The sequence below is a fragment of the Bos grunniens genome, chromosome 19 (assembly GCF_055505025.1).
Source record: "Bos grunniens cultivar Pamir isolate PY7600 chromosome 19, Bosgru_T2T1.0, whole genome shotgun sequence".
NCBI lineage: Eukaryota > Metazoa > Chordata > Mammalia > Artiodactyla > Bovidae > Bos > Bos grunniens.
Genome location: NC_141183.1, coordinates 50,016,167 through 50,030,811, shown reverse-complemented (window position 1 = coordinate 50,030,811; position 14,645 = coordinate 50,016,167). Strand labels below are relative to the sequence as shown.

At 50.7% G+C, this 14,645-nt stretch overlaps 1 protein-coding gene across 9 annotated transcripts in view; it reads right to left on the bottom strand.

Moving 5' to 3' along the window:
* ACACA (acetyl-CoA carboxylase alpha) overlaps positions 1-14,645 on the bottom strand; it is a 286,860-nt gene that overhangs the window by 9,532 nt on the left and 262,683 nt on the right. For 7 of the 9 annotated variants that reach the window (XM_086360402.1, XM_086360403.1, XM_086360407.1 and 4 more), the window contains 2 exons: positions 1,707-1,861; positions 663-833 (listed from right to left, as the gene is read on the bottom strand). In XM_086360402.1, the coding sequence (XP_086216528.1) occupies positions 663-833; positions 1,707-1,861 (326 nt within the window). Of the gene's footprint in view, positions 1-662; positions 834-1,706; positions 1,862-14,018; positions 14,529-14,645 lie in introns of those variants that run through there. The other 2 variants (XM_086360410.1, XM_086360411.1) reach the window with 1 other exon arrangement.

Here is a 14,645-nt window from a genome sequence, read left to right as displayed (position 1 = left end):
ACCCCTCAGCACCGCCCCTGAGGGGTGGCACGCCTCACACAGGTCCCACTGCCGTGAGACACTCAGCGGCTCCCGCAGAGCCCAGGACAGCCCAGCCCCTCTGCACGCTCCCCCAGCCTCGCCACCCCAGCTCCGGGCCATCCCGAGTACCTGCGGTGCCCCATGCGCGGCACCCCCGCCATCAGGCTCGGAACGTGCTGTTCCTTCTGCCTGAGACGTTCCTTCCTCCCCAAGTCGAGCTTTGCCTCTGCTTCCTTCCTACTCTGTTTTCAGGTCTCTGCTGAGACATCACTTCTAAAAATCTTCCAGACTCTGCCCTCCCTGCCCACAGAGCGGGTCAGACTCTGCTTTGCCATGGTTTGCCATGGCAGGTTTGCTCAGTGGGCTCAGCGAGGACAGGAACAACGTCTGCCTCTCTCCCTGGCCAGTATTTATTGATCGGAAGCATTCAGGAAGGTTTGCTGGATGACTGAATGAGCTGCAAGGAACGCCTGACCGCCCCTCTCCCAAGCCGTCAGGACGTGTTACTGTGGGGAGGACATAGGCTGAGGCCCGTACCCCATCCCCTTCCGAGGCTCAGAGACTCCCAGACGCTGAGCCGGGCGGTGCTGGGGTAGGGGGTAAGGAGCGGCGCGAAGGCCCCTCCGGGGACGCGCACCTACCTTCACGGTTCCCTCCACCTCCACAAACCAGCGCCTTAGCATGGCCTGGATCTGGCCGTCTGTCAGCTCGGGATTGGCATTGTGGATTTTCTTCTTGACCAGGTCCTCCAGCAACAGCCGCCTCAGCCGCCAGTAGAAGAAGGTGCGTGAAGTCTTCCAATCCAGGATGTCCTACCCCGGGACAACAGAAAGCTCAGTCTCCCGAGCTCGGTGCCCAGGCCGGAGGCACTCCACAGGCACAAACCCTACTCTCCAGTAAGTGCCTCGGAGACCTGAGAGCCGGCCATGAGCTCCCAGCCCCTGCAGATGTCTCCCTGGTTCAGAGCCACAGCCCCGCGCATGCCCGACTGCAGCACCGTGCAGGGATGGGCCTGGCTGACGGCAGGCCCACACGTGACCGAGATGTTCTGGGGCGGGGGGTGTCTCGAGTTTCCAGATAGCCAGTATGTGGGGCTGGTTTTGAGCAGATAGCTCAACTTGCATGCAGGTTTTGGTTTCCCCGCTGGCCCAGATGATAAAGAATCCTCCTGCAGTGCAGGAGACCTGGGTTCCATCCCTGGGTTGGGAAGATCCCCTGGAGGAGGGCATGGTGACCCACTCCAGTATTCTTGCCTGGAGACTCCCAGGGACAGAGGAGCCTGGCGGGCTACAGTCCACGGGGTCACCAAGAGTGAGACACGACCGAGCGACTAACACTTCACTTTAAATGAGGACTGGCTGCTGCTGAACTTGACCCTGGAGGAACCCACAGCCTGAGGACCCCTGGGGCGGCTGTCCCCAGGGCACTGCGTAGGACTCAAGATTCCCGCCAGTAAAATGGAGCCCGCCTCCTGAGTCGTCCCCAGGAACCTAAATCATGAACTGTTTTAGGACGATTACGGGCATAGCAAAGGGACAAGGTCTCCTCTGCAGAAGAGAACACGGGCTCCTCCACACACGAGCCGACAGCTCCCTGCGAGGGAGCCCGTGTGCGCGCGCCAGGCGGACGTGGGCTGGCGGCATGTCTCTGACAAGCCGGTCTCAGAAGCAGGGCTGCGTACTCACGTTAATGACCCCCTTCTCCTGCATGCGGCCCGGGGTGTCGTGCAGGTCTGCAAACTGCACGGCCACCTGGTGGTAGATGGGAAGGAGGAACTCCTCTCGCTCCTTCAGCTTGCTCTCCAGTTCCTTCCGCTCAGCCACGCTGAGCTCGGGGGTACCTGCGAGGGGACAGACCGTCAGGGGCAGGGGGCCATGGTCCTGGGGGCTTGGGGGCCCGGCTCTCTGCTGTCTTCGCTGCCTCTGCTGATAACTGGACCCCGCAGACACCAGACCTGCCATGGGGCCCTTCCCGGTGGGGGTGAGTCACGAAAGCAGCCTCCGGGGGGCCCACTCCCCAAGCAGGTGCCAGCTGCCTCCTGGAGGCCTCTCCCCATCTCACCGACAGGAGGCCCCTGGTCCCCACGAAGGCCACTGTCCCGCGAACCGTGAGCAGCCCCAGAATGGCCACCCCACCCGGAGCGTGGACCAGCTGGGGACGCCCTCCGCCTCCGTACACCCAGCAGCAGCGCTTCCCTCCCCACGTCTGGTCACCTGCCCACCCCGCCAAGGACCTGCTGTCCTCAGAGCTGGAGCTGCCTGGCTTCACAGCTCTAAACTCATATTTGGATACTCTTAACCTGAAATTTGTCAGAATCCACCCCAGTGAGAGCCTGAAACACATGTTTCATGCTGGCTCGGTGGATTAGCCTGCCTCCTCGTCTCCTGCCTGGGTTCTTATGGCCAGAGCCAACCCCTGACCACCGTGACAAAGACACTCTAGTTCTTGGGCTAAAAGAAGAGGAGGAGAAAAGAGAAAGGTAGGGGACTTCCCTGGTGGTTCAGTGGCTGAGACCTCGTGCTCCCAATGCAGGGGGCCCAGGTTTGATCCCTGGTCAGGGAAGTAGATCCCGCATGCCGCAACTAAGACCCACCCGGCACAGCCAAATAAACAAAAGACAGTCCACAAACCCCATCTGGATCACCCAACTTACAAGCACGTGGCACCCTCACTCAATAGCTGAGACCGTGGAATTACTTATAACAAGGAGCCTCCCACCCCTACTCAACAGTATCCCAGGAGAGGAGCTGCCCCGTTGTACTTTTTTCCCTAATGACTCTCAGAACGAGACTTGCAATCAATACCGAAAATTTAGCTGTCTGCCTAGCAAGGACGCGTAAGTCTAGCTGAAGGAGCAATAGGTGACAGCCCCTGGTGTTGGTGACAACCTGAAGTGCTTGGTCACCAACGCTGACAAACGACTGCGTGGCCACAGGTGACGGCATGCAGAAGGGAAAGGCCTGTTTTCAGCACGTCCATCTGGAATGGGCCTTGCTTTTTATGCCGCTATGAATCACAAGCCGTAAACAGCCTTGGGCTGCTGAGCGAGCTGTAAGTATCATCCACAAACACATGTTAATAGATCAGGGGTGGAACTCTAGTACCTAGTTTCAGGTTTATGAGGTTTTTGGATACCCAAGCCCACTCTTTTTGTTTTCTTTCTTTAAACCCATCGCTACTTTGAAGCTGCGATGAGCCGTGGGGAGGGCGATCCTTCCTTGGGCTCTCACGCTGATCGATCACATTGGGCCCCTGGCCCTTCAGCAGCCTTCTTTCCAAAGCAGGAGCATGGTGTGACAACAGCGGGCCCCGCACTGTGAGACGAGACGGAGGCCCGTCCATTCCAGTCTGGAGAATTCCTGGGAGGAGAGCTGACCAGCTTCTTCTGAGATGAGACGGTCACGGGTATAATACCCTTGATAGGGAAGCAAAGATCTTTTCTTCTCCAATAAAAGGAACCAAGAGACTCCTTGGAGAAATGGTTGATTCCAGGGCTGGAGCAGGAGAAATATTGAGATGAACTTGGAACATACTGTCACAACATGTGGGCAAGCACTCAGAAACCGCCCGGGCGTGTGACAAGGGTACAGGAGGGCTTCCCCGGTGGCCCAGTGGCGATGAGTCTGTGCCTCTGCTACAGGGGGTGCAAGCTTGATCCTTGGTCAAGGAACTAAGACGCCACATGCCATGTGGCCAAAACAAAATCAAGAACTTCTTAAAAAAAAAAGACACAAGAGCCAGTGTGAAGGTGTTCCAGCAGGCTAAATCTGGGACAATTTGAGCATCGGGCTGAATATTTATGGAATTAAATAAGAACCTGTAAGTCACCCTGACACATGTAATTAAATGGAAGAGAAGGGGAAAGAACGCCCTCCCTCTCCCCAGACCAACAACTAATAGAGAAGGAATGGCAGAATTAGAAAATCACCATTTTACAGCCATCACGGTCATTGATTCTGCCAAGAATTATCAATAGATACTAAAACTAGTGCGTGAGTGTTTGACGAGGAACAGGATATTTACATAGTCTCAAAGTATCTCCTTACAAATTACTTATTAATTACAAAGGGGGAAGATGGAAACGTTACAGTGGATTAACCCAGTGAACAAAGCCTTAAACAAGGAATCCAAGCTGACCAGCACCAAGAGCAGGACAAGCTGACGTCACGTGCCTCTTGACAAAACGTCCTGAGAAGGACATGACATCACTTTTGCAATATTCCTGCCAAAAGTGCATCATCTCTAACCCCAGGGAAACCTAACACAGACCCAAATGGCGGAACATGCTACAGAGTGACCTGGACTTTCTAAACAATGTCAAGATCGTGAAAGTCAAAGAAAGGGCCAAGAACTATCCCAGATTAAAGGAGACAAAATCCTGGAGGACAAATTACAACATGTGCTGAGATTAGATCTCAGATCTGGAACAAACAAACAAAAAAGCTAGAAAGGCTGTAAAGACACTATCAGGACAGCTGGTAAATTTTAATATGAATCATGGATTAGACAGTAGTACTGTATCAATGTTACAGCTTCTGATTTTAATAAATGTATTTTGCTTATGTAAGAGAAAGTCTCTTCTCAGAAACATACACAGAATACGTATGGACAAAGGAGCGTGATGTCTACAAATGATCTCAGACGGTTCAAACAAAGCGCATACATGTGCGGGGAGAGTGAGCGAGGCAGCACATGGATGTGAAAATGGTAAAGCGAGTCAGACAAGATGGCAACAGCAGGTGAATCTGAGAAAAGGGCATCTGACGTCCACTGTACCATTCTTGTAACTTTTCTACAAAATTTTATAAAATGGAAAAAATTAGAAAAATAAGTGCCACTAAAAAAAAAAAGTTTATCTTGGCCCCCTAGTGCGTATAATCAGTTAACCAAAGCTAATACATACAGGGCACGGCTCTAAGTGCTTTTCATCCATTAACCTGTTTAATCCTTACAACGACCTTATGAGGCTGCCATTCCTATTATTCTCATCTTACAGGTGAGGAAACCGGGCCCTGCTTATTTATGTAACTTATCGAGGTCACAGAGCTGGAACGGGGCCAAGCCAGGCCCTGCGTGCAGCAGCTGGGCTCCTGAAGCTTTTGCACATTGTGCTGTGAGTGTTCCTGGCTTATGTGTACACGTGTTTTGGTAGTGGTATCCCTTAAAACTTTAGAAAAGGCTAAATCAGAGGACAGCAGATTCCTGCCTGAGGAAGCTGAGGCGCCACCTCAGTCTCATTCCATAACCAGAGCAAGACAACGTGGCCAATGAACCCCACTCTGTGAGTGGCTAGGACATCGCCCCCTGTTACAGGCATACCTAGAGAATACTTTATTGCTAAAAAATGCCAAAACAAGTACAAAAACATCGAAACATAATATCAAAGGTCACTGATCACAGATCACCATGAGGAATATAATAATAATAATGAAAAAGTTTGAAAATGCAATAAAGCTAGGTATACCTGTAATTGTACTTGTTATGGTGAAATCAAATAATGCTCTCAAGCAGGAGTGCACGCTACAGGGAAATCACTGGTGAAAGGAAGAGTCAATCGATGCAGCAGACCTGACTTTTGTCTTAAGGAACTGCCACAGCTGCTCCAACCTTCAGCAGCCACCACTCTGATCAGTCAGCGGCCATCAACATTAAGGCAAGACCCTCCACCAGCAAAAGGATTCTGATTTGCTGAAGGTGCTCAGATAAATGGTGAACACTTTTTTTAGCACTGAAGTGGTTTTAAATTAGGGTAAGTGCATAGTTTTTTAAGATAGTATACTGCTACTGCACACTTAACAGACAGCAATATAGTAGCAGCGTAACTCTTCTATGAACTGGGAAACCAAAGAAGTCATGGGACTCACTTTATTGCAAGATTCACTTTATCGTGGGGGTCTAGAACTGTGGCTTGGCGGTAAAGAATCTGCCTGCCAATGCAGGGAACAGGATTAGACCCCTGGGCCGGGAAGATCCCGTGGAGAAGGAAATGGCAACCCACTCCAGTACTCTTGCCTGCGAAATCCCACAGACAGAAGAGCCTGGTGGGCTACAGTCCACGGCTCTGAAAAGAGTAGGACACGACTTAGTGAGTAAACAACAACTGGAACTGAACTCGCAATACCCCTGAGGCGCCTGGAGACCAGCAGGGAAGATCACAGCCCTGCTGGGGGCCCAGGGACGGCAGGCCCGAGCGCGTGCCTGAACAGGGGCTTCCAGACCCTCCCAGCACGCCCCCTCTAGGTCAACAACATCCATTCCGATATGTGCCCCGTGTGTAACACACACCATTTACTGAGCGTTTCCCACATGCCAGGCGCTGCACTCCGTGATTTCAGGAACACACAGCTCATAAGTCACCACAGCCCAGACTTGGGTCTGGTCAGCAGCTAACACCGCGGCTGCCAGCAGGCCACCTCAGCGTCACTGAACACCTTCCAAGTTGCTCCAGGTACACCATCTCTAATCCTTATACTGACCCAACCTTACAGACAGGGTCTGAGTACGCCAAGGCTCTGAAATGCGACAGAGACTTGCCCAACTGCACCTAGCTCTTAGGTAGAGAAGTCAGATTTACACTTGGCTCTGGCTGTCTCGGAAGCCTGTTCGTTAAATAGTACTGAAAGCGGCTAAGCAGTGACCAGAGGAGGGCAACTGGCCAGAGTCTGGTCCAGTGTTAGGCGGAGTTAAGAGCACAGCTCAGCACTGGGTGCAGAGTGGGAGGACTTCTGGGCTTAGGAACAGGGCATTCTGGGAACAAGGCCTTGGAGGGATAACTGGCCCCTTTACCAGCAGCGGGGACAAGAAGGCTAGTTCCCAGACTAACAAAATTCTCATCCACCCAGTCAAGCTATTCTAGAGCTCTGAAAGAATAATGAAATAAACCCCCTCCGACAGCCTGGCCCTCCGGAAACTAGGAGGATCCCAGAGCATCCCCTGAAGCCTGCAGGGTCTGATTCCTTTGGCGATGCCTCTGATTGTAGTTCAGACCTACCTCCCCAAAAGCAGCAAAGCAAGGCAAAGACATTAGTAGAGAAGGTATGCATTTTTAAATGCCCGTGAGAAAGATGAGTGTACTTAAAGAGGGGGAATAAAAGGTTTTCTCAATTTTATTTTCTACAAATAAAAAGGCTGCTCTTCAGCTGGTTACAGCACACGGGGGCCCCTCTCCTTGTACAGCAAAGCAGCCAGTCCCGGTAATGATTTAGGGGAGATTAACAAATATGTCAATGTCTATTTTCTGCTTAATTTAAAAGCGGCGTCTATAAAGATTTTTGACTTCTGAACCCTGTTCTCCTGGAAGAAAGGAGGTAAGAATGAGGAGGGGGATAAAGAGTGATTATCCTATCATTGATCGTTTGTCAGGAGCATTTCTTATTCACTGGACTATTGTAAAAAGCTAAGCTCTCGATCAATCCTGTAAGCTCCCTGTACAATTAAATATCTTGGAATGGTTTTCTTTCTTTTCTAGCCAGATTGCAGGGCCTCAGGGTTTTTAGGGAAGCAAGCCGGCGTGTGTGTGTGTGTGTTTAAGAATATGCCTCTGAGAGGAAAGTCATTCTTTCTAGAATCCTACTTTAGGACAAGGCTGAAATGGGAAAAGAGAGGTAGGTCATTCCCATGTCCTTCCGTCCCCCAAAATACAGTCCCCATGAAAACCTAAAAATCCAGCCTTACAATGAAAAATGTTTAAAGAGGGACTTCCCTGGCAGTCCAGTGGCTAAGACTCTGCACTCTCAGTGCTCGGGGCCTGGGTTCGGTCCCTGGTCAGGGAACTAGAGCCCGCATGCTGCAGCTGAAGATTCCACGTCTTGCCACAAAAATCAAAGATTCCGTGGGCCCTAGCTAAGACCTGGCAAGCCAAAGAAATAAATGAATAAGTATTTTTTAACAATGTTTAAAGAGTTAAATGCAAGAAGAGATACTATTAGTGTGATCTAATGAAAGCTAACATTATTGAGATATTCCCATACACTCATGTGTAAGTACTGTTCATCTCCTTTCATCTTCACGACAAAAGATCGCTGTGATTTCCTAGACGGGGAAACTGAAGCACACACAGAAGTGAAGCCCAAGGCCACAAAGGCAGGAAATGGTGGGGCTGGATTTGCACTTAGGCAGTCTGGCTTCAGAGTCCATACTTTTGAAATGAAACAAGTTAAACTGACTTGCAAGTGTCCACAGGACGGCAGCTCGTCAGGTGTCCCCCTGGGGCCAGGACGGAAGGAAAAGCCACCTCTCTCCTCCAGGGGGTCAAAGATGAAGAGAAGTTTCTGAGGAGAACACCGATTTCAGCAGTAGAGGTGTTTCTACCCAGCCTTGACCCTGGGGGAGACAGGAGGTGGTCGACCTTATCCTAGGCATGAGCAGAGCGTCCTATAGAGTAGGATTTTGGGGGGAGGGTGAGACCTTCAAAGTTCAGAACAAAAGTCAGAGTGGTAGGTTAAAATTTCTCCGCTCAGCCAAAGGCACTGGGTGATCTTGCAGAAATTTCTTCCCTTTTCTGAGCTGTCTCTCATTTATGGAACAACCATCCTAATCGGGCAAATAGGAAAAATATTTTATAAAAGAATGTGATATTGAATGTGTGTGTTCTTTTAATTCTTAACTTTTTTTTTTAGTCCTATGAAGAAGCCTATGTAAATTTAAACCCAATTTTAACTTTTATGGGCCCTTCTTCTTCCTCGGAAGAAAGCAATTTCTTTGATTGGTTAAATACTTATAATGCTAGAGAAAAAGGACTAGATCACCCTCCCCACTAAGCTCCTGAATATCTCAGCTCTGAGAACACACACCCATTCCTCAACCTGGAGACTGAAAAATCAGCATAAAAAAAGACTGGAATCTTATTAAGATTCTGAAGTACAAACGTAAGTAGCTGTTTAAAAAGATCTATGTAACCCCATTTTCTATGCTGAAAGAAATTTCTCTACAAAGATAGTAAGATAGGACGCAAAGAGAAAAGAAAAAAAACCACCAACCCTGCAAAACGATTTCTGTACCCATAACGGGTGTGCCTTTCTTTACCCAAAAGCGTTCTTGAAAAACTGTGTAAATCAGATCCTGTTTTTAATGCCTTAAGGGAGCTATTTAGAAGGAGCCCTGCAGTGACTCCTTTGGTAAAGCAAATAATCCTTTTGTAATGGGAATAATTTCTCCCAATGTATCTATTTTTTTTCCTTAAATCCCATTTTCATATATCTGCTTTTCTTCAGAGGGAGCTATACCTATCTAAATACAACTGTATTTGCATATTGATTTTAACAGCAACCCTCTCAAGGGACATTTAACCCTGAGGTTCCTTGTTAGTGCTCTGCTAAGGTGTTAGTCCTCTACTATTCATATTTTTAAGAATCCTTATAGTCAACCCAGAGATTTCCAAGTGGGACTAACAAACAGATATTAAATATATTACTTGTCCCCTGGGCCACCCTGCACACATCCCACACAGAAGGCTCAGCAAACAGCGCAGATTCTCTGGCAGGAAGACTGGCAGTCTGTTTTCCTTCTCCAGGTTGCTCTCCCTAAGGTGGAAGGACAGGGATCTGAGTCACTGGGGACCCACAGGGGAAGAGGGTCCCTCTGACAAGTTCTGACCACCTTGGGCAGGCAGAAGCTTAGGTTCAGTCCCACAAAGGGCCTGCCGGGTCCCTCCGGCCTGATGGACTTGTGACTCACTCCTTTCTGGGAAGAGGCAAGCCCAGATGCTTCAACAAACAAAATCCGATTAGCAGATCACACCAGAAGGACCCCTTCTTCCCAGAAAAAGCTGTCACGACTGCACTAAACTGCACGAGGCCAAAGAGCTTCTGAACTGGTGCGATGAGGTGGGTTTTAAGCTGGGCCTCCTTAAGAGGGGGCTTCCCTGGTGGCTCAGATGGTAAAGGAATCTGCCTGCAATGCAGGAGACCTGAGTTTGATCCCTGGGTCAGGAAGATCCCCTGGAGAAAAGAATGGCAACCCACTCCAGTATTCTTGCCAAGAGAATTCCATGGACAGAGGAGCCTGGCTGGCTACAGTCCATGGGGTCATCATAAAGAGTCAGACATGACTGAAGGACTAACAATTTTCACCTTCACTTCCTTAAGAGGGGAGGCACAATCCCACCCTCACCTTCATGATTTAACCTTCAGCAGTCTTCCTATCACAGAGACCAGGGCTTGGGGGCCTCGATGCCCCCAGGAGGACACTCCACGTACAGCAGAGAGAGGGCCAGAGGCCACTCCCCAGGCGGACTGGTAGGGCTTCTTTCTTGTGTTCAGCTTTCCAGGCAGGGACACTGCTTCCTGCTTCAACAGGCCACACGGGCTTTTCTGCTTACGGCATCCCAAAGAGGACACAAGAGATGGAAAAGCACACGGAGCGCAGAGACTCCATCATCTCTGCTAGAGAGAGCAGCTCAGCTGAGTCCCCTTAACTCAAGGATGCGTCAGTTTCCCGTCATCCTGGTGGCTAAAGGGGAAGCTCAGGAGGGAAGCAGGCCTGAGGATCTTCAGACACGTGGATCCTCACCCGCAGTCACAATATTCCCTCTGCGCCTGGGGTGCCTCAGGCTGGAAGGCGTGGGGGTGAAGCGTAGGTGTGTGTGCAGATCTGGGCAGGGGCCAGCTCACCGGGCTGCCTCTGCCTGCCTCAGACCACCACTCCCAGGGCATGCTTCATCATCGTGGGCACAGCCGGCGTGCAGCATGGCAGGCTGCCCGGCTGTCCGGGAACAGGGCCACCGCCAAGACGTGCGTCTGGAGAAGAAAGAAGCTCCACCAAGCGGCCCCTTGGCCCGGTATTCCTAGCGTTGAGGACAGGGGCTGCAGGGAGCGTACAGTGGCTTTGCACTCGGACCGGATGGCTCCCCCTCCACCTAAATTGATGTGTCACTTCCCTCTGAACACGGGAGGAGGGCGAAGATGCCGGAGGACCGTGCATCACAGCATCAAGAGGCCAGGCTGTGCAGGCCGACCCGCTCCCCGGCCACCCTGCCTGTCCCGGAGGTAGAAAGATGTCAGAGCGAGACGGGGAGGCCTTGGCGGGCTGCGCGCTGCGTCCAGAGATGGAGTTTCATTTCCTCACAGCAACCAGACGGAGGACATGCTCCCCTCGCACTGACTCTGCCAAGCCCTGGTTCTGAGGACTCAGGGTCAGAACCCACCTGGCAATGCAAGATTCCGGGATCTGGGCCGACACTGCATTTTTTGCTGGGGCAGTTATCCCCTTTTCCTTCATCAGGGGCCAATCCACATACTAATTTCATACTCTCTGTTGTAACCAGAGAACTGTGCACGAGTAATTCACCACCACTATCCAGACTAACTGGATAAAATGACAAAAGGTCATTTTCTTAAAAATAAAATCCCGAAAGACATGAAGTTACTGTTCAGTCGCTAAGTCATATCTGACTCTTTGCAACCCATGGACTGCAGCATGCCAGGGTTCCCTGAAGTCAGCTGTTCAAAATAAAATCATTCACTCATTAAGTATTATTAATGAGTAAATACCATTTACGATTTTGACCACAGTCAGTCACCGTGCACTGGTCTAAGTGGCTGGACAGCACGCTCCCCCGGGCCGAGGCCGACTGGAAAGAGACGGGGAGCACAGGACAACATCCACTCCCACAGGCTCCCTCCTGCAGCAGGTTCCTCTCGGGGCAGCTGGGTTCAGATCACAAAGGGAAGCGCTCTTGTTTAACTTTGATCAGGCTCAGTACCCAAGGCAAATCGGAGGAAATCCTGAGAAGAGCGGGCACAGGGAACCAGAAATTCCCTCCTGGGCACAGGCGTATATTTATTTTGTATCTTGGATGACTTATTTAACGCTTCCTTCTGCCTCAATCTCCCAATCTGGAAAACTAAGTCATTTTCACCCATTTTGTAAAAGAAAAAAAGGCATTTTGGCAGTCTGCTTCTAGGCACAAAGAAAGGAGCCAGACGCTGATGTGAACCCCAAAGGAGCTGGCTTTGCGACACTCCTCCCGTGACACCGCCGCTGACCTGTCCTGTCACAAACACGCCTGAATGCCCACGGTCTCCCCATCCGACCGAGAACGCCTGAGAGACGAGACTGCTGCCACTGCTGCTTTCACGTTTCCTTCCCTGTGCCACTCGCTCCAAAGGGGGCCGAAGGCACCCAGAGCGCTCGATTCCAAACGCGGCACCTGCGGCTGCTTCTGGCGACCAGGATGGAGAGGAAAGGATGCCGATCCCCACGTTTGGAAGGTGCTTTGCAGATTCAGAGCAAACGCATGTTCATCCAATCCCGATGCTGACCAGGAAGGGGCAGTGGCCCCCACTCTCCGGATGAAAGAACGGATGCTCGGAGAAGTTCAACAACCTTCCTGCAAGCAACACACCCAGGACTTGCACACATTTATCTCACTCCACACGCACAGGCAGGAGACAGGAGATGCGGGTTCGATCCCTGGGTGGGAAAGATGCCCTGGAGAAGGAAACGGCAACTCACTCCAGTGCTCTAGCCTGGAGAATCCCATGGACAGGGAGCCTATTGGGCTGCAGTCCATGGGGGTCGTAGAGTCAGACAGGACTGAGCAACTAACACTTTCGCTTTCTTTCATTTTTCTTCCAGCTCCACTGCTCATGTCCCAGGCTGCCCCAGGCCAGAGCCTGCTTCACATTTAGCCCACTGAGGAGTCTTTCTCTTGTGCCATTTTGGTCAAGGTTAAATAAATCTGGTTTTCTTCACCGTGGATTGGAAATTGATAATGAGATGATTTGTAACAAATGATTAAATGGCCATCACTTGGGAAGCTCCTCCTCTTCCCCTTCCCACGTTTCAAAAGTTGAAAGGTGCTGGGTGAAGGTGGGAGCGATGTCACTTGCCTCCCAGAGAAGGAAGCTTCAGCCCCACACCCCTCACCCTCCAGCCTCTCTGCAAACAGATGTCAGAGAGGATCCCTCTGCCTACCACCCAGTAGCTCTGAAGGGATGATCACAGCCATTGGGGGGTTAAAAAGAGGCAGTGAACCCCCAGTTAATGAGGAGGAATTCAGCAGGCAGTGTAAGATAAATGGAGCTCTCTCTGCTTCTGCTGGAGTCAGCATGAACTGCGGCCCTGCGGCTTGTTTGTGGCAAATGGAGTGCGCGAAATATCAAAGGGCAGTGATCCAGAAGAAGACCGACTTTGACAAATTTTAAATTGGCCAGAAAGAAAACCAGCAAAAAAAAAAAAAAAGAAGGAAAAAAGAAAAATAAAGAGAGAGAAAATTATGTAATTCGCAGTGTCCTGCAACTGTGGAGTTGCTGCCTTTGTACGGAATGAGGGGTAAAAACTGCAGCAACGATCGCCGGATGCTGGGAGCAATTATGAGCATCTTAGTGAGATGCTTATCGGTGGCTGAAGCTTTTAGAGCTCTCTCTGTGTACAGTTGCGAGGAACTTGCACTTGAGCTGCAGTTACTTTAATTAAAGTGTATGGGGTTGGTCAGAAGTTAATTATCCTGTTTGGAGAAGAAAGGTGGGGGGGAGGAAAAACCACCTCAACAATTCTGGGTGGCAATAGATTTTAGAAACCTGGCCAATTTCTTGTTGTCTGTGTGCAGATCCTATAAAAGGATCAGGCTGTACTGGGTGAGAGCTATTGGCAGTTGTTTCCTAATGGCAAACAATGGGACACGAACAGGGTTTATGGTAGCCCGAGTCGCTGTGTACAGCAAACACTCTGGAAAGCCCCATGGGCAGAGGAGCCTGGAGGGCTGCGTTCGTGGGGTTGCCCAGAGTCGGATGCGACTGAGCACACACGCTCGTGCATGGCTCAGGGCTCCAGAGTGAGGACAGGCACACACCCAGCAGCTTCTGTGTCTCTCAATGGGGCGGGTGTAGAGGGCTCACCAATGGCACTTCACTAATTAAACTGTTACTTGGAACATAAAGAGCTAGCACCTCTTGTTCTACGTCTTCCATTCACTGGATTTCACTACCTTTTAAAGACAATCTCTCTGTTCCTTTAGAAAAAAACAAAATCAAACCAAACCAACAAACAAAAGAACCTCAAGTCATGATCTTTTACTAACACAGCAAAGGTCTCAGTGGGAGACCTGGGCAGAAAATCAGTGTTTTAAGAGACTCGGAAACTCTTTCAGGCTCTGGACTCAACACAGGGCTCCCACGGTGTAGTCCAGTGTTCCAATCGCAAGAGCCTTCCAAAAGCCCCGGAAACAAGTGAGCAACCCGGTAAAAGCTGGATGCGCGGAGCACAGATGCTCCCGGGGCACTGCGGCCTGGCCTCTTCTGTACATGCACAGTGCGCGCTCTCTGCTTCCACTTCTCCAGCTCGGGATGGCCCTAGCGTGCCGATGGGCAAGGCTGTGGCTTTCCCATCCCATGACACGGACTCTTACATCCCTCAGCAATGAGGCGGGCTCGTCCAGAGAGATGAGCAGGAACAGGATACTTAGGCTGACCATGCTTTCTGCCTGGCCGGCCTGCCCCCAACAGCAGTGTACCACTAACCGTTCTGGACAAGGACATCCACAAGCCTAGAAAGATGGGCTGCTTGAACTGTAAGGAAATATCAGAAGGAAAATCGGGTGACTTTTGCCTGTTTAGGGCCCACTTCCCCTCCTATTACACACACTGTTTCATTCTACCAAGGTTCTTACCATAGAGAGGACAGTA